Here is a 26031-nt window from a genome sequence, read left to right on the forward strand (position 1 = left end):
GACCGGACGAGGTGGCTCAAGCCTGTAATCCCAGCAATTTGGGACGCCGAGACGGGTGGATCACGAGGTCAGGAGATCGAGACCATCCTGGCTAACACGGTGAAACCTTGTCTCTACTAAAAAATACCAAAAAAAATTAGCCGGGCGAGGTGGCGGGCGCCTGTAGTCCCAGCTACTCGGGAGGCTGAGGCAAGAGAATGGCGTGGACCCGGGAGGCGGAGCTTGCAGTGAGCTGAGATCCGGCCACTGCACTCCAGCCTGGGCTACAGAGCGAGACTCCGTCTCAAAAAAAAAAAAAAAAGAATAAGAATGAGAGTGACCTTCCTCCACTGATAAAGAATATCTACAAAAAATCTAGAGTAACTTCATACTTAACAGTGGAGGCCTAAAACTGTCTTCCCTACAAAGCCAGAAACAAGGCAAGAACATCTGCTCTCACCACTCTTATTCAACATAGTACTGGAAATTCTAAATACTATAATAAGGCAATAAAAATAAAGGGCACACAAACAAGAGAGAAAAAAATAAAACTGTCCGCATTTACAGATGACATGATTGGCTATATAGAAAATCTCCTGGAATCAGCAAGAAAAGAAAGAGGAAGGAAGGGAGGGAGGGAGGAAGGGAGGGAGGGAGGAAGGGAGGGGAAGGAAGGAGGGAGGGAGGGAAGGAACGAGAAAAAAAAAACCTAGAACTGATAAGTGAGTTTAGTAAGGTTGTAGAACATAAAATCAACAAACACATCAATTAAATGTGGAAACTGAAATTAATGATGCAATACCATTTACAATTGCTCCCCTCCAAAAAGAAATACTACGTATGTACTTAACAAAACATGCTGAAATTATAGAATGCTAATGAAAGAAGGTTAAAAAAAAAAAACTAAATAGAGACACCACATTCAAGGATCAGCAGACCATAGAGTAAATATATCAACTATCCTTGTATTGATGCATTAGTTTAATGATAGCCCAGTAAGGTTTTGGCAAATATAAACAAGCTCATTTCAAAGCTTATATGGAAAAGCATATAGGTCCCAGAACAGCTAAAACAATCTTGACAAAGAAGAATAAAAAGAGGAGATCACTCTGTCCAATATTAAGCCTTATGATGATCAAGTAATCTTAATTACAGTAATCAAGACAATGTTGTATTGATAAAGGGACAGACACACAGATCAATTGAAAAGTTTAGAGAACCCAGAAGCAGCCCCATACAAATACGCCCAAATGATGTCTGACAATGTACAAAAGCAATTTAATGCAGGAAAGATAGCCCTTTTAACAAATAACACCAGAGCAATTAAATATCCACAGGCAAAAACCAAAACCAAAACCAAAAGAAAACCTCTAACTAAGCTTTATACTTTATATAGAAATTAACTCAAAATGGATCACAAACTTAAATGTAAAGCGTATAATCATAAAAAATATTTTTTAAAACATGGGAGAAAATCTTTGGGATCTAGACAGAGTTCTTACTCTTGACATCAAAAATACAAACCACTAAAGGAAAAATTGATAAAGTGAACCCATTAAAATTCAAAACTTTGGTTCTGTAAAATATCCTGTTAAGATAAGATGACAAGTTATACACGAAGAGAAAAATTTGCAAACCATATATCTAACAGTGGACTCATATCTAAAATATATAAAGAACTCTTGAAATTCCATCTTTGGCCAGTAGAGGCTCCTTCACATTGGCTCCTGCATTCCTTTTAACATGACCTTAGAAGTCTCTGATAAATTCCTCGCTTTCAGGACTGACATGCCCCAGCCTCAATTTGTTCATTTCTGGTCTAAATGCAAAGCTGTGCCAGGGACTTGGAACCTATTTATACAAGAGACCATGATTTGAGTAGAAAATGGTATTTAGGAATTAAAACTTGAATTCAGTGTTATAAACTGAATTCTGTTCCCTCCAAAATTCATATGCTGAAGCCCTAACCCTCAATGTGACTATATTTGAAGATGTGTGTGTTTGGAGATAGGGCTGTATTTGGAGATTTAAGGGGGTAATTAAGGATAAATGAGGTCACGCTGGGGGGGCACCTGATCCAGCAGCAATGGTGTACTTAAAGGGGAAAAGACACCATGAGTGCGAAAACACAAAGCAAAGGCCATGTGAGGACACAGGAAGAAGGCAGCCCTCTATGTAAGCCAAGAAGAAAGACCTCACCAGAAACCAAACCTGCTGGCACTTTGATCTTGGATCTGTAGCTGATGAAACTGTGAGAAAATAAATGTATGTGGTTTAAGTTGCCCAATCTGTGGTACTGTTATGACAGCCTGAGCAAACTAACACAAGTAGATAAAACTATGAAATATATAATTTCTTTAAAAAGACAGAAAAATAAATGAGTTTATGCTAACACTTTAGAGTCAAATTAAAGATGAGATAATTTTACTTATATTTTTATAATTGTACATTTTACACTGATAATATTGGTTATTACTGGAATTAGCATAATTATTAGTTTTCTCTTACCATATATATAGAGACTATATATACACACACACACACACACAAACACACACACCATAGAGACATATATATACCATATATAGAGAGGTCACATACATATACACACACATAGACACACACCATATATAGAGACCATATATATACACACACACCGAAGAGAGCATATATATACACACACACACAAACAGACACACACACACCATCTATATATATGTAATAGTTTCAAATGGCAATACATATATGAACACTGACAACAAGAACACTGAATGCAGTTTAAGGTTTCTTAATGGGATTTTGATCACTAAAATATATTACGATAGAAATATTCTGCCATAATACCGTGATTTAAAAGCACTCGCTTTAAATCTCTCTTCCCTGGGGAATCATACCACAAACTTGACACACAGATTGTTTTCAATTTTTCAAGGCCACTTTATTTTTCTCATTTTTATTTTTAACATTATATAAAACATTTACATGCTTCTTAAGTCTAGACCATAAAGCAGGTACATTCAGAGAAGCATAGCTCATTCCTGCCCCTGCACCTTCCTTATTCTCTTCCTAATCCTGTAAATTGTCACTCTTGTAATTTATTTAACTTTCCATTCTGTCTTTTGTAAAATATTAGTAAAGGCACATATATTCTCTGTTTTTACCCCCTTTCTTAGACAAAAGGAATTAACAGTATGCTACGAATACTATTCTACATCTGACTTTCATCAGGATAATAATGTCTTGTAGATGATCCATGGCTGTGTACAGACATCTTCCTTGTACCTTTCCACAGCTGTGTAGCCCTCCATTCTGGGGATGGTGGTGGTTGGCAGAATGCTAAAGATCCCCCTGCCCCCAAAGCCCCACCATCCTGGCTATTCAAATACTAATCTGGATACTTCAGCTGGTACCCAACTTACAATGATTCAACTTGCAATTTTATGATATGTCAGTTTGAGAAGGTGCAAAAACAATATTCAGTAGAAACCATACATGGAATACTCATACAACTATTCTGCTTTTACTTTCAGGGTGGTATTCAATAAATTACATGAGATATTTTACACTTTATTATTAAAAAAAGGCTTTGTGGGCAGTTTGCGGTGGCTCACACCTGTAATCCCAGCACTTTAGGAGGCCAAGGCAGGTGGATCACTTGAGGTCAAGAGTTCAAGACCAGCCTGGCCAACATGGTGAAACCCCATCCCTACTAAAAATACAAAAATTAGTCAGGCATGGCAGCGCGCATCTGTAATCCCAGCTACTCAGGAGGCTGAGGCAGGAGAATCACTTGAACCTGGGAGGCAGAGACTGCAGTGAGCCGAGATCACACCACTGTACTCCAGCCTGCACAACAAAGCGAGACTCCATATCGAAAAAATAAAAAATAAATAGGCTTTGCATTAGATGATTTTGCCCAACTACAGGCCAATATAAGTGTTCTGAGCACATTTAAGGTAGGCTGGGCTAAGCTATGATGTTCAGTAGATTAGATGTATTGCATTTTTGACATGATATTTTCAACTTATGATGGATTTATTGAAATGCAACCCCCACTGTAAATCAAGGAGCATCTGTATTGGGAAGTGAGTTTGAAGACATAATTAAAGTCCCAATTCCATTAATCTTAAGATATATAGATTATCTGAGTGAGCCTAAGCTAATCAAGTGAGACATTTAAAATTCATTTTTTCTGATTGATGGCAGAGGAGGGAAGTCAAAGATGTTCGAAGTATGAGGGGGATGAGTCTCTGCTTTTCAAGGCATGAGAAGCAATCTTGCTGGCCACCAAGAGAAAGTAAACAGGTATGCAGTAAATGTCAATGAAGAAGAAGGACAGATTCCTGAAGCTGAGAGTGAACCGCAGCCAAACACCAGCAAGAAAGTGAGGATGTCAGTCCAAAGACTGCAAGAACATGAATTCTGCCAAGAATCAATGAGCCTGGAAGAGGACTCCGAGCCTCAACTGAGAATCTCAGCACCAGCCAACACCTTGACATCAAGTATGTGAGATGTGGGCAGAGGATCACTCAAGCCCAAGAGTTCAAGACCAGCCTGGACAACACAGTGAGACCCTGTCTCTATCAAAATATTTTAAAAATTATCTGGGCATGATGGCATACACCTGTAGTTCCAGCTACTCTGGAAGCTGAAGTGAGAGGATCGCTTGGGCCTGGTGTGCGGCTCAAGGCTGCAGTGAGCTGTGATTACACCACTGCACTCCAGCCTGGGCAACAGAGTAAGACTCTGTCTCCAAAAATACACATGGAAATTTGTTGTCTTGTTTGTTATATAGGTAGGTATATCATAGCCCCAATTTTGCCTCTTGACCTACAAAGCCTACTTTCTCACTGTTAACAGGAAAAAAAAAAAAAAAAAATGCCAACCCCTAAGCAATACCAGACTCTGCTCAGTACTCCAGAACAAGTAAAAACCTGGATCTAGAAACACACATTAAACCAAATTGTCAGGGCTCCTCTGGGCTTCAACATAGCACAGATCAGATGGTTCAGAAGGTGTTAATCAGAAAGCATCAGAACATGAAGCGAACTTGAGGAGCATCTAGAACAGCTCCTCCTTTTAGAGGAAAGAGTTACAAGCCCGGAGAAAGACCTGTCCTTCCTAGGACCAGTCCATAAACTCTCATCCCCTTCCCTGCTCCTCCTTCTGAGCCTTCAGCTACTTATTCCAGAATCTCACAATAAGGAAAATTACAACCAAACCACTGGTCTAATATTGACTCACAAAGGTACAAACCAGAACCATCTCAACACCCTACTTTGGACTGTTCTCAGATCTAGGGCTGTGTTAGCCCATTCTCACACTGCTGTGAAGAAATATCTGAGACTTGATAATTTATAAAGGAAAGAGGTTTAATTGATTCACATTGCTGGGGAGGCCTCAGGAAACTTACAATGATGGCAGAGGGTAAAGGAAAAACAGGCACCTTCTTTACAGCCGGCAGGATGTAGTGAGTGCCAGCATGGGAAATGCCAGATGCTTATAAAACCATCAGATGTGGTGAGACTCACTCATTATCACAAGAACAGAATGGGGGAAACCACTCCCATGATCCAATTACCCCCACTTGGTCCCACTCCTGACACATGAGGATTATAGGGATTATAATTCAAGATGAGATTTGGGTGGGGACAGAGAGCCAAACCATATCAAGGACACACAAGGCATTTCTCATCCCACCATAGTTTCAGAGGTCTTCTCTGGGTCCTCAGTACTTCCAAGCTGAGATTACAAGTGAAATATTAAACCCCTGGAAAAACCCTTAAAAAAATATACCAGATACACAGAGACCAAGAAACACCCTGCAACTACTAATACAACAGGCACTAAATTGAAGTTACTGATGAAACCATCAGAGAAAATCTTACCTTGCTTGGCAACTGAGCAGCAACATCTCACGGTTATAAATCAAAATATATAGAAGAACCAGGAAGGCTTTTGCTCTAATGTATGTTGAGGGGCTGTCGAGTAAACGGATAACTGTGGAGACAAAGTCCTGTGGAAGACATTTAAAATTTTTTTTTGAGAGAACATAACAAAATAGGGCAGTCTCAATTCTCAGAGTAAACAGACTATAATAATCAAGCAGATGGCAGAAAGTAAAATAATATCAACTACTGTTTTCGCATTCTCAATTTGTGCTAGATCCCATAACTAAATTTTAATACTATCTCATTTAAATCTGAAAATTAGTCATAAAAAGTTGATAATATTGTCCCTGCTTTAAAGAGAAAAAATGAGTATTGAAAAGTTAAGCAATTTACCCAAATTCAGAGTTGGATAAAATCCAGGCCAACTGAATGACAAAGCCTGCCTGTTAACTACTCAATCACACAACTGGAAATGTGGCAGCAAATAATACAACTGTCAGTCACAACTGCATGTAGATATAAATCTCCAAGAAGAGCTGCATATAGAGAGATCATATCTCTAGTCTACACATCCGAGGGCTTAACAGACATAAAATAAAGATAATACTCAATACATGACACAAAGAAACGTATACTCATATAACACTCTTTAATTAAAGGTATAATTCAACACAAAGGACTAAGTATTGACAAGGAATAGTGCTACTTTCCCTTTTAGAAGACAGACTATAAATAATTTCTATAAATATGCAAACAGAACACAGACACACACGCACATACATGGTTAATGAATGTAAGTAGTCAGAAATATAGAATCATAATATCAGCAAGATGGCTACAGAGAACAGGAATATATAAGTTCCCAAGAGAGCTTAAGAGGTGCCAGCACCTAACAGTAACACTGTGTGCCCAAGACAGATTTAAGAAGCTCAATTTTTTTTTTTTTTTATTTTTTGGCCACACTCCAATCCTTTTCTATTTGGTGGTATGTTTCCAGGTAGGAATAATTTACATAGTCATGTATATGCCATGTAAATTCTATACTACTTAAGGATAAAAACATATCTAAGCATCAGTCTCACCTAGTTCCTGAACCGAATTATCAAAGCCAAAGTATTTATCTCAGGTAAAAAACAAATCAATGCAGTCATCCTTGAGTAGAAGATCTGTTTTCTACCTTTGCAGCAACTAGACAGTAGAAAATCCATCCCCAGAGTCCATTCCTGATTCTAATTTATACTCTATGGTCTAAGGACCACAATCACAAGTCCGTTTCCTCTGTCAACACAACCCCCAACATATACATACATAATTCCAAAGCCATTCAAATTTCCAGCAATTATAGACTGAAAAACTCTTCCAGATTATAAGAGATTAAAAAGACATGATAACTGACTGCAATTCAAGATCTGGAAGTTCTGTAAGGTCTGTAGATTAGCTAACAACACTGAATCAATGTTAATTTCCTGATTTTGAAATTCACAGCTTGTTTCAGTGAAGTAATTAGAATTAGAAAAGCATCACGTCCATAAACTTCTCAAGTGGGTCAGAAAACACACACACACTCACACATCCGTGCACACAAAGTGAAAGAGATAAAGACAGAGAAAGATAAATTATAAAGTAAACATAGTAAAATGTTAACATTTGGTGAATGTAGGCAAAGGATCTATTGCAATCATTTACACTGTATGTCCAAAATCAAACTCAGTGCCTGAGGACCAATATACTAGCCAAACTCAGAAGTCTCAGTACTATCCTTGACCCTTCTTCTTTCCTTTCTTTCACGCCCAATTAACCCCAAGCTCTGTGAAAATGACACCCCTAATATGGCTGTCTTATTTCTATGCACCATTATATCTTTCCTGAATTACTACAACAGGCTTTATTTAATTTTCCTTTATTCCATCTACTCTATAAATTTTAGCCACAGTGGACCCTCTATTAAAAGCAAATGTAACTCACCTATAAAATATTCTCAATAGTTACACAACCATTAAAAAGAAGCTAAAACTCATTATGACATATGAGGCTCTTCATGGTCTGGCTTTTCATTATCTTTCCAAAATCATGTATCATACCATCAACTCCACTGAATACCCTCAACATTCACAATGAGGAAATTAAAAAAAAAGGAAGATGAGAATATTGAACAAAGGAAAGTGGCAAAGAGAATCTCAGGATTATTCCAAGGTGACAGCCTTCACCAGACAGAAGGCAGCCTACCTGTACAGAAGCTGGTCCAAGGCCCCCAGAGAGAACTCAGGAGAAGAAACTGACAGACTATCTGAAGCACCTGAATGTAATTTGAAATTACACAAAGTGATGTAAACAAAGAAAGGTTCACTAGATATTGATCTACACAAAATTAACAGACCGAGTACATATGCATGTTGGAGCCTGTCTCATGTCTTACTTCAAAATAAACACCAAACAAATCTAAGATTTAAAAAATAAACACAAAATGATTCAAAGATCTAGAAGAGGCCACGGGAGGTAGGCATACAAACATATATACATACATACATACATACATATTTCAATCTCAGACTGGGGAAAATGTTCATAAATAATTTATTAGAAAGAATAAAATAAGTGTGAGAAATGTAAATAAAAAATGTTAAATGCCACATAGAAATGAAATGCTATAAAGAAAAAAAACACATGAATTAGAGAAAATATTTGCAGCACATTTTTTAATAAAGGTGATTTTCTTGATATATAAATATCAATAACTAAGAAAAGAACTAAAGGACTAAGAAAGTAAGAGTACTAGAAACAACTGAAACCTCTGATCTCTTCCATGTGGAATATCACATCAACCAAGGATAATTTAAGGTATTTCAAAAAATACAGAACATAGGAGGCAAGTTTCATATAAAGCTATCCATATAAACCTATTTCATATAAAGACAACAAAAAATGAAAACAAAAAACATTTCAGCTGATAAAAACTCTTTTTTTTTTTTTTTAGAGACGGAGTCTCACTCTGTTGCCCAGGTTGGAGTGCAGTGGCGCAGTCTTGGCTCACTGCAACCTCCACTTCCCGGGTTCAAGCGATTCTCCTGCCTCAGCCTCCTGAGTGGCTGGGACTACAGGTGTGTGCCACCATGTCCAGTTAATTTTTTGTATTTTTAGTAGAGAAGGATTTTTCACCGTGTTAGCCAGGATGGTCTCGATCTCCTGACCACATGATCTGCCTGCCTTGGCCTCCCAAAGTGCTGGAATTACAGGCGTGAGCCACCGTGTCCAGCCAAAACTCTGATTTTACCTGCTATGGTCTGAATGTTTTTTCCTGCCCCCATTCATATATTAAACTTAATCCCCAATGTAACAGTGTTAAAACGTGGAGCCTTTGGGAGGTAATTAGGTCATAAGGACTACACCCTCATGAATGAAGTTAGCACCCTTATAAAAGAGACCTGAGTTTATTTACCCCTTCCAACATGTAAGGAAACAAAGAAGACACTATCTATGACAAATGGGCCCACACTAGACACCAAATCTGCTAGTGCCTTGATCTTGGACTCCCCAGCCTCCAGAACGGTGAGCAATACATTTCCATTATTTATAAATTACCCGGTCTAAGGTACCTTGTTACAGCAGCCCAAACATACTAAGATACCACTCAACCAAAACAAAAAACAAAACAAAATAAAATTGAGGGAGAGGTAAACTGTACTGTACCAGCTCAATTTGAAGGAACTATCATTAAATAAGCATTTATAGACATCAAAAAGGTCCAAGTCACTTAGTTATACAAGACAAGGAGGTATAGACAGTATACCTTAGGAACACAGATGCAAAAACTCCTCAACAAAATATAAGCACGTTGATCCAGTATATATTAAAGGAATAAAACATGATGACCAAGTGAGGTTTATCCCAGGAATCCAAAGCTGATTCAACATTTGAAAAACAGTAAGTGTAATTCATCATAATTAATTGATGAAACAAGAAATATCACATAACAATGAATTACTAATAAAAAAAATTTATAAAATTCAACATCCATTCATGATAAAAACTCTCAGCAACCTAGGAATAAAAGAGACCTCCTCAATGTGAAAAAAGGCAAGTAGAAAAAAAACCTACAGTTAACATCATAATGATGAAAGACTAGGTGTTTCCCCAGAAACTGAGAAGAAAGCAAAGATGTCCACTCTCATCACCCATGATTCAGTATTTTACTGAAAGCTGTAGCCAGCATAAGAAGAAAAATAAATAAAAGACATTTAGATTTCAATGAAAGAAATATTTGCAGATGACATGATTACCTATGTAGAAAATCCCAAGGAATTTACAAAAAAAAGCTTCTATAACTTATGAGTTTAGCAACTTATAACTTATAACTTATAACTTAAGAGTTTACCAATATCTGGTATATTTCAATATACCAATAATGAACAACTGGAAAATAAATCCTTTTTAAAGTACCACTTTTCAATAGCTCCAACCACAACAACAACAAAGAAGTATTGCTTTCACCCTAACAAAACATCTACAGAATCTGTACATTAAAAATTCTAAAATCGTGATGAAAGAAAACTTTTCAAACCTATAAATAATGAAAAGACATTCCATGTTCATGTAGTAAGACTCAAGTTAGTCATCAATTCTCCCCAAATTTACCTATAGACTTAATGCAACTTCAGTCAAAATGCCAACAGGGTATTTTGTGGCTATAAACTGAGTTTAAAATTTCTATGGAAAGGTAAAATAAAAACTAGAATATGCAAAACAATTTTGGGAGGATATGCAAGAATCGTACAATAATTTTAAGACATACAAAAAACTATGGTAATCAAAACAATGTAGTATTGACAAAATGATAGACACATAGAACAAGGAAACAAACTAGAGTTTAGAAATATAGTCCATCAGTTTACGATAAAGGTGCAAAGGCAACATTGGAAAAAGGCTAATCATATGACCAAATGATGCTGGAACAACTGAACATCCACAAGCAAAAATGTTAACTTAAACTCATTCCTCACTCCACATGCAGAAATTAACCCAAAATGTATCATACAACTGAATATAAGTCAACTTCATCAAAACGAAAATTTCTCCCGTGAAGGACCCTGTAAGAAAAGACATGCCACATACTCAGAGAAAATATTTGTACCCAGAATATATAAAGAACTCTCCAAACTCAAAATTAAGAAAAAAAAGTTAATGAACAAAATATTTAAACAGACGTTTCACCAAAGAAAATATGTATCTGTCGAATAGATGCAAGGATGCTCAATATAATAATCATTACAGTAGTGCAAATTAAAATCATACTGAGATACAACAATGAACTTATTAGAATGACTAACATGAAAAATGGTGAGTATGTAGAGCAACTGAAGTTTTTCAAACATTGCTAGTGGGAATGCAGAAATGGTACAGGAATCCTGGAAAACAGTTTGGCAGTTTCATTAAAATGTTCAATATATACCTATCATATATGCCTCAACCATCCTACTTCTAAGTATTCTAATGAAATAAAAACTTAAGTTCACAGAAAATCTTGTACAAAAAAATTGATAGCAATATTTAGTTATAATACAGATTGAGTATCCCAAATCCAAAAATCTAAAATCTGTAATGCTCCCAAATCCAAAACTTTTTGAGTACTGATAAAATGCAAGTGGAAAATTCCACACATAAGTACTTAACACAAACTTTGTTTCATGCACTGAAAATATTTAAAATATTGTATGAAATTACCTTGGCCTTATTTTATACAAGGTGTGTATGAAACACAAATAAATTTTGTGCTTAGACTTGGGTCCCATCCCCAAGATATCTCATTATGTATATACAAATATTACAAGACCCAAAAACACTGAAATCTGAAACACTTCTGGTCTCAAGCATTTTGGATAAGGGATATTTAACCTGCAGTCAAAAACCGAAAACAGTTCACATGTCCTTCGGTGTGTACATGAATAAATAAACTGTGGTACATCCACATAATGAAACAGTACTCAGCCTTAATGCACTACTGAGACATGCAGTGACATGGATGAATCTTAACTGCACTGTATTAACTGAAAGAAACCAGCTGCAAAGATTATATGCAGTGTGATTCCATTTATATGACATTCTGGAAAAGATAAAGCTATAGGGGCAGGAAGACATCAGTGATTGCCAGGGACTGGGATGGAGGGTGGTTTGCCTAAGAAAAATGCAGCACACGGTCATTCTTTGGGAAACTGGAATTGTTCTGCATCTTTCTGGTGGTGGTAACAAGAGTCTATGCATATATTAAACCTCATAGAACTGAGTCCCCACAAAGGTAAATTTCATTGAAAGTAAATTTCATTACACATAAATTTTAAAATTAAAAAATGATACATATTATACATAAAATATAAACTGTTACTTATAAGTTATATATTATAGTACATATATGTATATATTATAGTACATATATGCATATATTATATGTATATACATATACTGGATTTATTATACATATAATATATGTACATATTATATATTATATACCATTCACAATGTATAACAGCAATAATTACAGTAATGAGTGTTATGCCTTAAATAGTATAGCAACCACCTTTGTAAAGTGAAAACTACACAGGATATAAGAAGCAATAAAATATTTTATCATACTACTGTCAGTCTGAGACTCAAAAGAACAAAAATAAGTGAGGATATAGAAGACCTAAATAACATAAACAATAGGTTAGATATTATGGGTAGATATCAAATTTTATATTCAAATAATGGAACACATATCTTTTTCTTAACATAAAATGATCCTTTAAATTGATCATATAACAGATCATGAAAAAATATTAATATACTCCACAAAGTAAAAATAATTTTTATGATTACAATGCAATAAAACTAGAAATTAGGCTGGCATGGTGGCTTACATCTGTAATCCCAGCACTTTTGGATACTGAGGCAGGAGAATTGCTTGAGCTCAGGAGTTCCAGACCAGCCTGCACAACATAGCAAGACCTCTTCTCTACTTAAAAATAATAATAGTAATAATTAGCCAGGCATGATGGCACATGCCTGTAGTCCTAGCTACTTAGAAGGCGGAGGTGGATGGATTGCTTGAGCCCAGGAGATCGAGGCTACAGTGAGCTATGATCACATCACTGCACTCCAGCCTCGACAACAGAGTGAGACCTTGTCTCAGGGAAACAAACAAACAAAACTAGAAATTAATTAAAACATAAATAATCCAAAAGGCCCTTCTACCTGCAAATTTTTTAAACTCTGTGTTAAACAAACCTTAAGAGAAAATACAAACCAAAATTGCAGAACTTAAAAATACTAGGTCTTATTCATTCTAGCTAACTATATTTTTGGGCCCATTAACCACCCCCACTCTCCTTTCCACTACTCTTCTCAGTTCCTCGTAACCATCATTCTATTCTTTATTTCCATGAGTTCAACTGCTTTTTTTAGCTCTATCTACCCCCAAGTATTTAAAATGGTTTTTTAATTTATAAAAATAATAAAATAAATAAATAAAATAAAAGCTAACAGTAAAAACACTATTGTATTAGCCTGTTCTCACACTGCTATTAAGATACTACCTGAGACTGGGTAATACATAAAGGAAAGAGGTTTGATTAACCCACAGTTCCACATGGTTGGGGAGGCCTCAGGAAACTTACAGTGATGGTAGAAGTTGAAAGAGAAGCAAAGCATGTCTTACATGGTGACAGGAGAGAGAGCAAGAGAGCCAGGAAGTGTCGCTTTTTTTTTGTTTTGTTTTGTTTTTTGTTTTTTGAGACAGAGTCTCGCTCTGTCCCCCAGGTTGGAGTGCAGTGGCACGATATAGGCTCACTGCAAGCTCCGCCTCCCAAGTTCACGCCATTCTCCTGCCTCAGCCTCCAGAGCAGCTGGGACTACAGGCGCCCGCCATCACATCTGGCGAACTTTTTTTTGTATTTTTAGTAGAGACGGGGTTTCACCGTGTCAGCCAGGATGGTCTGGATCTGCTGACCTTGTGATCCACCCGCCTCGGCCTCCCAGAGTGCTGGGATTACAGGCGTGAGCACCTGCACACATAATTACTACGGAGTCTTCAATCTTTATGGTTATCTAGTTACTTTACTAGGCATCTCAAAAAGAAAAAGCATCAATTGTATTTTTACCATGTTTGTAATTACTATAATTACAGTTTAACTTTGGAAATCTCATTGATAAATAGCAACAAAAATACAAACCATACCAAAAAAAAAGTAGATCAGGCATGGTGGTTCACACCTGTAATCCAAGCACTTTGGGAGGCCAAAGCAGGAGGATTGTTCAAGACTATCCTGGGCAACACAGCAAGACCCTGTCTCTACAAAGAAAACAAAAAACTTAAAAGAGAAATGTAGGACTTAGACACAGAAAACTACCGATTTTTACTGAGTGATAATAGGGCACTTGAATAAATGGAGTGGCAGTATAATATGCTGGCAAATAATTTGAGCTTTGGAATCAGGAAGACCTGACTTCAAATGCCACATTTCTTAACAAAATAACCACTATGATTCAGTTTCTTCAACTGTAAAATAAAGTGGAGAGAATTACAATAACATTTCTCATAGTCGTGATGTAATGACTTAGGCTTTTGTCCAAATACATAATAAAAATATCATAAAGCATAAATCTGTGAGAAGTATTCATTTATGAAAACTGTTGTGGAAAAGACAATACAAAGGGGAAAACAAACAAAAGTATATTTAAGACTCTAGAAAAGATAAAGGACAGACTATTCATTAAATGATATCCTTACTTTATTTCTTATACTAGAAAGACTCCAAATTAAAAATTTAAGTAAGGAGTGGAGGAAGCAATCTTATAATACTATACATCTTTCAAAATGAATATATTACCTTGGAAAATGTATTGCAAAGAATCACTATCTTTATTATAAATAACGTTTATCAATTAAAAAGTATGTATGAACACTCCAATAAAACAACAAAATGATATGAACAAGAAACAACTGATAAAAGGACTCTACCACCAATAAGCAAATTAAAACATGGTTGTCATCACTAGTAGTCAAAGACATACAAAATTTATAAGAATAAGAATCCATTTAAGCCGGGCGCAGTGGCTCATGCCTGTAATGCCAGCACTTTGGGAGGCCGAGGCGGGTGGATCACAAGGTCAGGAGTCCAAGACCAGCCTGGCCAAGATGGTGAAACCCCATCTCTACTAGAAATACAAAAATTAGCTGGGTGTGGTCGCAGGAGCCTGTAATCCCAGTTATTCGACAGGCTGAGGCAGAGAATTGCTTGAACCCGGGAGGCAGAGGTTACAGTGAGCCGAAATCACACCACTGCACTCCAGCCTGGGTGTCAGAACGAGACTCCGTCTCAAAAAAAAAAAAAATCCTTTTAAAAATACGAAAGTATGATGAAGGAAGGAAAAATATCTACTATATGCTTACTCTGAGTCAGGCACTGTGGTAGCTGATTTAAATATATTATTTCAATTACTCCTTTAAGGAAGATATTATCGGATTTATTTTATAGATGAGGAAACAGAAGCCTCAGGGAACCAAAACATTTTTGACACCTTCCCCTCCTGGGGAGTCTTTTACCTTATACCAATCCCACAACTAGCAAGGCTTCTTCTAGGAAAAAGCACAACCAGATTACACAGGTATCCACAGAATATGACTAAGTAAAAATGTGAGTTTATGCATTGATAAAAGACAGGGGAGGTAAATATCGATGATGTCAAAGCTGGTTAGGCTTTTGTTGTTTTCTCTTTACATTTTCTTAATCTTAATGGTGTTTTAAGAGCTCGTTTGGAGGTTCTAGCAAGGGAGCGCAGCTACCTGTACACCCTTGACCAAAGTATGGTGCTCCTCAATCAAGGAAGGATCTGATCAATCACAGGGCTTTGGCTGGAACACACATGGAGCCATGAGGGAGGAAGGGGACACCTGCCTAGCCAGTCAGATCAGCTGAATGAACCCTGGTGATCAATGAGGCAACAGATGTCACAGCCAGATTGCCCTCACATCCCTTACTGGTGTTTTGAAAACTGAAAGAACTACTGGAAGCTTTTGTATAGGTCCAAGCTAAGATGTAAACACAGTGTGCTTGGCTAACTGTGAAATATGTTCATTTCCATACTAACATTGTTTCAATGGTTTAAAAAAAGGATTTGTCATCATACATACATTATTTTCTTATACTCATTAGCATGTGGATATCGATATTATTAATACTGTAAATTATTGTTTAGTGAATGATTTAAAGATATACTTTTTGTCTGGATAAGTAAAATACAGTTGTTTAAAAAGTTGAAGCATGTTAATTTTCTTCACAAAAATGTATTCATGTAAGTTATAAAAACTCTGCAAAATATAGAAAATTAGAGACAAAAGAAAAATCATCCATTTCTTACATGATCCAGAGACAGACACTGAATTTAACTGAATTTGATTTTTATTACATATTAAAATACTTTTTGCTTTTTTAATTAAAAAATCTACAATGTTTATAAAAATAGCCATCTGCTCCCCACACTTCTACTTCCCAATTTTTGTTCACCAAGTGTAATTAATCAGAATTTAGCTATTTTTCTTTTCTAATTATACCTCTGTTTCTTTCCTGCTCCTTGCCTCTCAAATATACATTTCTCCTCTCTCAGTTATCCAACAGTTATATTACAAGTCAATATGTATATTCCATATGTATGACTGTGCAAATAATATTCATAATTGAGCCATGCAAAAAAAAAAAAGAATTCACTTTATTGCAAAGTAGAGTAGCAAAGATAAAAATGGATAGCAGCCAGTGTTGGAATGGTCATAGGTAAACAGATAAATCTTACAAACGGCTAGTAGGGAAGTGAGATGTTGTTTCTCAAAAGCCTTAAAAATGTTATTTTCTTCTGATACACCTGTCACGTCTCAAGAAACTTATCTCAAAGTGATGAACAAATGAGCTTATGTACAAGAATACTCACAGTAGCACTGTTTATTGCAGGAGTCCCCAACCCCCAGACCACAGACCAATACTGGTTTGTGGCCTGTTAGAAACCCGGCTGCACAGCAGAAGGTGAGCAGTAGGCAAGCTAGCATTACCACTTGAGCTCCACCTCCTGTCAGAGCAGTGGAGCCATCAGATTCTCATAGAAGCGTGAACCCTATTGTGAACTGCACATGCAAGGGATCTAGGTAGCACACTCCTTATGAGAATGTAATGCCTGATGATCTTCTGAGTTGGAACAGTTTCATCCCAAAACCACCTCCCCAGCTCTGGTCTGCTGGAAAAAAATTGCCTTTCACGAAATTGGTCCCTGGTGCCAAAAAGGGTGGAGACCACTGGTTTATAAGACAAACATGAACCTATTTTAACATCTAAAAACAAGAGATTTGTTAGGTAAATCATAATTGTAGTAAATACTCCGTCTACACAATATCTGGACTAACCTGCTTCTTTCATGACAAACACTAACGAAGTACATGGGGAAAGGAAAAGTGGTAGAAGTGATGCTACATTACCTCCAAGGCTAGGTCTGACATGGTCATGTAGATTCTACCTGGTACTCTTGAAACACTCACTCTTGGAACTCAGCCACCACGCTGTGAGGAAGCCCAAGCAGCCTGTAGAGGCCCACATACAGTGCAACTGAGGCTCCCAACCTACAGCCTCAGCTGAGTTCTCAGCAAACAGCTTGTACCAACTTGCCAGTCACATGAATGCACCATCTGGAAAAGATATTCTCCAGTCCCACCCCAGCTAACACAGCCTTGCTCAAATTACAGAATTTGTGAGCAAAATAACCTACTGTCCTTGTCCAAATCATAACATTTTGGGTGGTTTGTTACACAGCAATAGAAAAATAAAATATAACTTAAGTATACAAAGAAAGAAAAAAAGTTTCCAGGCACAAAAAAGTTTCAAACAGCAATAGACATAATTTGAAAACACAGAAATAACCAATAAGTGATAGTGAGGTCTGTTACTGTATTCCTTCTTGATATACAGATCCTTTTCAACTTACAATAAGGTTACATCCCAATAAACTCACTGTAAATCAAAAAAATCATAAGCTGAGCAATTATAGATTAGGGACCATCTGCAGTGTTATTCAGCTATACTAATAATCTTGCAAAACTAAAATAATATGCTTATGATTTGGAGTGAAACAAGCTAGACAAACTACTACAAACATCAAAAATAAAAGAAATTACATAACTTTATTTGTAACACAATAACTCTCGGTCCTTTGAGAAGCTGCAGCACAATTTTAGATCTAAGCCTAAGAACATCTTCCGTCCTAAATAAATTATCATTTAGTCATTTCAGAAAGACTGAATGAACAGTAATGACTTTGACTCCCTACAACCAGTTGCCTAGGATTCTATATTTAATCTTAAGCAATGTGTACCACACCTCTAGAACAGTTTTAATCTTACAACACTTGAGGAGGGAAGATTACAGGCTGCAGGCAAAGACTTAGTGACAAAGATGAATAATCAAAACTACCTTTAGAGAACCAAAACTGACCTCAGGTCACTTCAGCTAGCAATCCACTATATATTCAGCTTTGATGGAAATTCACCTTGTCATATAGCTCAACATACCCAAATATTACAGTGGAGAAAAAGAGCAGAAGCCATTTAGTTCTATAACCCAAATCACAGCACAACAAGGTTATGTCCAGCATTCACAGCCAGAAGCAAATGGTATTCAGCAGTGATTTCAGAGTGGACATTTCTATTCTAACTTAAAGATGGTATAATGAAATATTCAGAATGATAGGAATCTCTCTGAAATATATAAAGCTTTCACCACAACCAAAAATATTTCACCATCAAAATTAAGCATAATAGTAAAATATTCCTCTAGTACACATCATAAAGGCAAATATGAGATGATAACGAGGTAGAGAACTTCAAAATTATCTCTTACAAATCTCAAGGGGTAAAATTGATCTGCTTCAACTGTCACAGCTAAAAATCAATATGTATGGCCTGGCCATCAACTGATAACAGCCTCAAAGAAAAACAATGAGAAATCATGTAGATAACTACACTGACACTATTTTCCTATTTAATATTGATGGAAACAAACAAGGTACTGATTAAATCTAAAATTATTTTTGGATTACAATCTTCCTTTAAAAAGTTTAGCCAAGTATCTAAGTAAAACGTCTTTCAGAGAACACATATTTATTAATACAGACTAAAAGTATCACAATATACACCCATAATCTGATTCATATGTATAGATTAATTTCATATTTTAAATGCTTGATTAAAAAGTGAGCAGGCTTATCCGAATTTTTCAAAATTTTACATGCATTAAATTTCACAGTGATCTTCCATGGTGCTTCCAAATTATACAGAGATCTGCAGCTTCAGGCTTATTATTAATCACTGTTGTGTTACAGGTTTGTATCAAAACACAAAATATGAACCACTCAGCCCTCAGTCCTTCAAGCTTTCCATGTTGACTGGGGAATTTTTCTACAGGGCAGTAACCACTTGTTACTCTTTCACATCCATAAAATAATCTTCCTAATGCTACAGAGTATAGGATTACTACCAAAAAATGTGTGACGTATATACTGATTTTATAGAAAGATACTTTTTTGTTTTGTTTTGTTTGAGACAGAGTCTCATGCTGTCGCCCAGGCTGGAGTGCAGTGGAGCAATCTTGGCTGACTGCAACCTCCAGCCTCCCGGGTGCAAGTGATCTTCCTGCCTCACCCTCCCAAGTGGCTGCAACCACAAGCATGCACTACCACGCCAGGCTAATTTTTTTGTATTTTTAGTAGAGGCAGGGTCACGCCATGTTGGCCAGGTTGGTCTTGAACTCCTGGCCTCAAGTGATCCACCCACCTCAGCCTCTCAAAGTGCTGGGATTACAGGCATGAGCCACCACGCCTAGCCAGAATGATACTTTCTGAATCATAAGTAAATAGGGTAAAGGAGAGAGCCTAGTAGACTTTTACATGAGGAATATTACGTTACTTTTGAAAGGTGAATTTCTAAAGAAGTATTTTTTTTTTTTAGTTAACTTCAGATTCTCCACAAACAAAACAACTATGGCTACAGTCATCCACGAAGACCTGTAGATTGAAAGATGACAACAAGTTTGTAAATATTAAGAGAGAACTAAAATTTTTCTTATATTTGAAACACCAAATACTCCAGCTAATAATACGGCTTACTATAATAATAGCTCACTCCATCGAGTAGTAAGTTTCCCTACTCCCTTACATGCCTAAATCACATTCTATCTTTGTCAATTATAAAATACCACATAATAATCTGTCAGAATATTTCCATTAAAATATGTGGTAAAGTTCAAAGTTAGTTTAATAATCCATACCGTTTTCAATGAGAGACGGAGTTCCTAAAATTCAGTGTTTTCTGGAACTTTCTGTAAAGTTTCAGAAGGGATGAAATAAGAAAGAATACATTGTCACAGTGTTTTTATATTCAAATACATTTCTAAAGAACAAAAGGAACCATAGAATTACAAATGATGACAAAACTCAGGAAATGTAAATTAATGATTTGTACATTCTATCATTACTAATATTATTAGTAAACACCAAAAAAGCACATAAGAATTTTTGAAATAAGAACTCTCCCTCATTTCCCACAACAACAAAAAATCATGAATATCTGTGAGATGTTACAGTGCTTTTCCTTTCCAATCATACTGCATGTGAGTAAAAGCTACCCATGTGGTAGGAAGACTATAATACCTAATACCATCACTGCCACTACGACACACACAAATCCCTCAAAGAGAAAATGACTGAAACTTCCCCAGAGGTCACTGAAAAATTCACAAGTGAAGCAAAGAAAAATGTAAAACATTATAGCAACTCAAGTACATATATAATACCAATCCTTTCATTTAAATTATGGAACACTTCAAAGATACAATAAAGTAGGGTGATTTTTTAAAATCCATTTAACTTTATCAAATCTTCATATTTGAAACTTGTAAGCCCAAATCCTTTTTAAGAAACAGTGAATTAGAGAGACACAACTGAAGCCTACCTCTCTCCAATCCTACTGCCCTCCCTCTATCCTCAGAAGCAAGCATGCTGACTCTGGTGGGTTACCACCACAGACATTTTTACTACATAACCATGTATCCATAAGAAATATAAAGATTTATATTTTTAAACAATTGTATTATACTTATCTGGACAAAAAGTGTATCCTTAAACCATTCACTAAACAAAATAATTTACAGTATTAATAATATCCATATCCACATGCTAATGAATATAAGAAAATAATATATGTATGGTGACAACTCCTTTTTTTTTTTTTTTTAATGGTGATGGGATCTTGCTCTGTCACCCAGGCTGGAGTGCAGTGGTGCCATCTGGGCTCACTGCAACCTCCTCCTCCCAGGTTTAAGTGATTCTCCTGCCTCAGCCTACTGAGTAGCTGGAATTACAGGCACGCACCACCACACCCAGCTCATTTTTGTATTTTTAGTAGAGATGGGGTTCCATCATGCTGGCCAGGCTGGTCTTGAACTCCTGACCTCAGGTGATTCACCCACCTCAGCCTCCCAAAGTGCTGGGATTACAGACGTGAGCCACTGCACTCAGATGACAACTCCTTTTTATTGAAACATTAACACAACATAAATATGGAAATGAACTACTCACGTAGTTATTATATTGCCCATATCCTTCTGCAGCTTGCCTTTTTTCACTCAAAGTTTTCTTTATGAGATTTATCCATGTTATTCTTTTCAATCTAGTTTGTTCATTTTTAATTGCTGTATAATATTCCACCACATGGATATGAGTTTAATTATGCAATCTCTTGTTGGTTAACTTTTACATTCTGCATCACCTTATGTTACTGCAAACACTACTGTGATAAACAATTTTTCCAAATTTCTTTGTATTTTTGTATTTTTTGGCTCAGGTATGTGCATCTTCAACTTCATTAGAGATTATAAAATTGCACTCCACTTTACCTAGGTGAGTTTCCACTGGCCCATATCTCTGCCAGCAATTCTGTCAGACTTACAAGTTCGCCAAACTGAAGATTATAGGATAGTCATTTTAACTTTCATTTTATCCATTAGTTTCTAGTTCAAGTATCTTTTCCCAAGTTTACTGACCATTCCAATTTCTTTTTCTATAAAGTAACTCTTCACCTCCTATGCCCATTTTGTCTTAACTTTTCCTTTTCATTATTAGGCTATTTTTCATATCCTGTATACTAATCATTAAGAAAAGTTTCCCTACAAGATCACAAAGACAGTTATGTAAATTTTCTTTTAATTTTTTTTCAAGTTTTTCTTTTCATATTTTAGTCTTATAATGTCAGGAAAAAAAGATCTAACACTCAAATGTCAATAAAAAACCAGTTGAATAAAAATGTGGTACAGTCACACTACAAAGTGCTAATTTTAAAAAAGATGAAGAACATTTCTATAAACAGATATGAAATTAACTCTGAGATAAGTTTAAAAAGGTACAAAATGGGCTGGATGCAGTGGCTCACACCTGTAATTCCCAACACTCTGGAAACACTTTGGGAGGCTGAGGCAGGTGGATCACCTGAACCCAAGAGCTTGATATCAGCCTGGGCAGCATGGCAAAACCCGGTCTCTACCGAAAATACAAAAAAATAGCCAGGTGTGGTGGCACACACCTGTGGTCCCAGCTACCCTGGAGGCTGAGGTGGGAAGACAGCTTGAGCCCAGGAGGCAGAGGTTTCAGCGAGCCAAGATCACACCACTGTACTCCAGCCTTGGTGACAGAGTTAGACCCCACCCCAGGTCAAAAATAAATAAAGTGCACAATGGTGTATGCTATTTTTTATCTTTATATTAAAAATATAAAGATATATTAAAATATAATTGTATATAAAAATATAAAACATTATATTAAAAATATAAAAGATATGCTATCTTTTAAATTTCAGGGAGAAAATACGCAGCACCCACCAAAGGCCTTTTTAGAGTCAACAAAGCACACAGATTCAAAAGACTACCCAAGATCACATTATCTGTCAGTTTGTTCAGGAACCTGAGCTTGCCAGCAGGGCTACAACTGATGCTCTTCTCCTGTGGGAGTCCTTGCAGCAGCCTGGAAAGCACAGCTCAGGTGCATTAAGAAGAGAGCCACGCTTGGTAGGCATGGGAGCCACCTTGGCTTAGGAACTTCCAACCACACAAACACCAAGTTACCTTGTAACAACTCCATAGCCATAGCTTCCAGAGTTTCCATAGAGACCAGAGTCACTGCACCCACCTAAGGGAGCCCGAAAGCTGTGACTTCCTACCAAGTATTATCATTCTCCCAGCTTAGATGCAATTTACCAATCAGGGACCATTTTTACCACAAGCAGTCCTGCTTGATAATACAAATAACAGGTTGGTCTTCTCGGGTTCACAGAGACACAGAGTTCTCTGTTAACTGAAATTCAAATTCCCATACAGAAGGGGGAAAGGTTTTGTTAACCCTTTATCCATCAATAAGCAGAGATATAAAGAAAGAGAGGTAAACACAGAGAAAGAGAAGATAGAGGCAGAGAGAGAGATTTATAGATAGAAAAATATGTATTTATACAAATACATATTTAAAAATACATTTTTCTCTCTATATATATGGACAGAGAAAGTGAGAGACAGGATAGAGAGACAGAGAGAAGATGAGACATATTTACCAATATTTGCAAACAGATACCTGATTGAAATAGATAACCTAGAAAAAATCATTTATGAGAAAGTCAAGAAAACGTGAACTCTGCAGTGAAACCCTGTCTCTACTAAAAATACAAAAAATTAGCCAGGCGTAGTGATGGGCGCCTGTAGTCCCAGCTACTTGGGAGGCTGAGGCAGGAGAACGGCGTGAACCCAGGCACTCCAGCCTGGGCGACAGAGAGAGACTCCATCTCAAAAAAAAAAAAAAAAAAAAAAAAAGTGAACTCTGACTGGATTTGTGGCTATTTTGAGAACGTATTAATTTTTTCGTCTTTAATGACATTGTGAATATATTTATTTTTTTAATTCCTTGTCTTCTACAGATACATATAAGGTAATTACAAAATGATATGATGTATAGATTTTGCTTCAAAATAATTCAGAGGAAGAACCAATGTATATAAATGAAGTGGGAATATAAATGAAACAAAACTGGCTATGGCCAGGTGCAGTGGCTCACGCCTGTAATCTCAGCACTTTGAGAGGCTGAGGTGGGTGAATCACCTGAAGTCAGGAGTTCAAGACCAGCCGGGCCAACATGGTGAAACCCCAGCTCTACTAAAAATACAAAATTTAGCCAGGCGTGGTGCCGGGCACCTGTAATCCCAGCTACTCGGGAGGCTGAGACAGGACAATCGCTTGAACCCAGGAAGTGGAGATTGCAGTGAACCAAGATCATGCCGCTGCACTCCAGCCAAAGCAAAACTCCACCAAAAAAAAAAAAAAAAAAAAACTGACCGTGAATAAAAAATTGTTGATGATGTGTATATGTAGGGCAATTATATTATTTTTCTCAACTTCTTTTAGGTTTGAAACTTTTTACTGAACACATGCACACGTCCCTTGACTACTGGGGCTGCCTCCCCATTATTCTCACGGTAGCCCTTCTGATTTTCACTTCATCTTCATTCTTAGCGATTCTGAATTTTTTCTTTTTTTGGCAAGTTCAAGTATGTCTTTGCAAGGACTATCTGGCATGTCTATTTTATGAGAGAGGGTTTGCAGAGTATCTACTCAGCCATATTATCAGAAACGGAAATATTTTCCAGATTCTGTTCTTGTCCTGTTTAGATTTTTTAAGTTCCAAGAACAGTCACCTTCTACCAGACACTCTGATGTAAGAAGACAAAGCATATTTTGTAAGTGGCATGATTTCTGCACTCAAATTTAGAACAGGGACACAGCTTTCAAGAACCCAAAAATAACTTACTGTGACTCACCAAATTTAAAAAGATGGATATTAGTAAAAAAAGAAAACCTTAATTTACTATGTGACCTCTAAGTATCTCAGCTGAAAATTTTAAAGATAGAAAGGTAAATCAAAAGATATAGAGACTGTAATCATGCACTTAATGAAGTGTTAAATCAAAATATTTTTGGCATATGTGCAAGAGTTTAATTTTATCACATTTTTTACTGGCACTATAGCTATTTGCAAGTACATACAAAACTACAGTGTTATGGTAGAGAGATCAATTCAACAAGGAGAGCTAACCATCCTAATGGTTCATGCATCCAATACAGGAGCACCCAGATTCATAAAGCAAGTCCTGAGAGACCTAAAAAGAGACTCAGATTCCCGCACAATAATAATGAGAGACTTTAACACCCCACTGTCAACATTAGACAGATCAACGAGACAGAAAGTTAACAAGGATATCCAGGAATTGAACTCAGCTCTGCATCAAGCGGACCTAATAGACATCTACAGAACTCTCCACCCCAAATCAACAGAATATACATTCTTCTCAGCACCACATCACACTTATTCCAAAATTGACCACATAGTTGGAAGTAAAGCACTCCTCAGTAAATGTAAAAGAACAGAAATTATAACAAACTGTCTCTCAGACCACAGTGCAATCAAACTAGAACTCAGGATTAAGAAACTCACTCAAAACCGCTCAACTACATGGAAACTGAACAACCTGCTCCTAAATGACTACTCGGTACATAACGAAATAAAGGCAGAAATAAGATGTTCTTTGAAACCAATGAGAACAAAGACACAACACACCAGAATCTCAGGGACACATTTAAAGCAGTGTGTAGAGGGAAATGTACAGCACGAAATGCCCACAAGAGAAAGCAGGAGAGATCTAAAATTGACAGCCTAACATCACAATTAAAAGAACTAGAGAAGCAAGAGCAAACACATTGAAAAGCTAGCAGAAGGCAAGAAATGACTAACATCAGAGAAGAACTGAAGGAGATAGAGACACAAAAAACCCTTCAAAAATCAATGAATCCAGGAGCTGATTTTTTGAAAAGATCAACAAAATTCATAGACTGCAAGCAAGACTAATAAAGAAGAAAAGAGAGAAGAATCAAACAAGACGCAATAAAAAATGACAAAGGGGATATCACCACCAATCCCACAGAAATACAAACTACCATCAGAGAATACTATAAACACCTCTACGCAGATAAACTAGAAAATCTAGAAGAAATGGATAAATTCCTGGACA

The 26031-nt window shown here is 36.6% G+C and overlaps 1 protein-coding gene across 16 annotated transcripts in view; it reads right to left on the bottom strand.

Moving 5' to 3' along the window:
* The window catches only part of ULK4 (unc-51 like kinase 4), a 701729-nt gene that overhangs the window by 485837 nt on the left and 189861 nt on the right, over positions 1–26031 (bottom strand). For all 16 annotated transcript variants that reach the window (XR_012431020.1, XM_074031785.1, XM_074031786.1 and 13 more), the window contains one exon: positions 5868–5995. Coding sequence is in view for 15 of the 16 variants with exons in the window: in XM_074031785.1 (XP_073887886.1) it covers positions 5868–5995 (128 nt within the window). In the remaining variant the exon portion in view is untranslated. The remainder of the gene's footprint in view (positions 1–5867; positions 5996–26031) is intronic.

Source organism: Macaca fascicularis, chromosome 2 (genome assembly GCF_037993035.2).
Source record: "Macaca fascicularis isolate 582-1 chromosome 2, T2T-MFA8v1.1".
Taxonomy (NCBI): domain Eukaryota; kingdom Metazoa; phylum Chordata; class Mammalia; order Primates; family Cercopithecidae; genus Macaca; species Macaca fascicularis.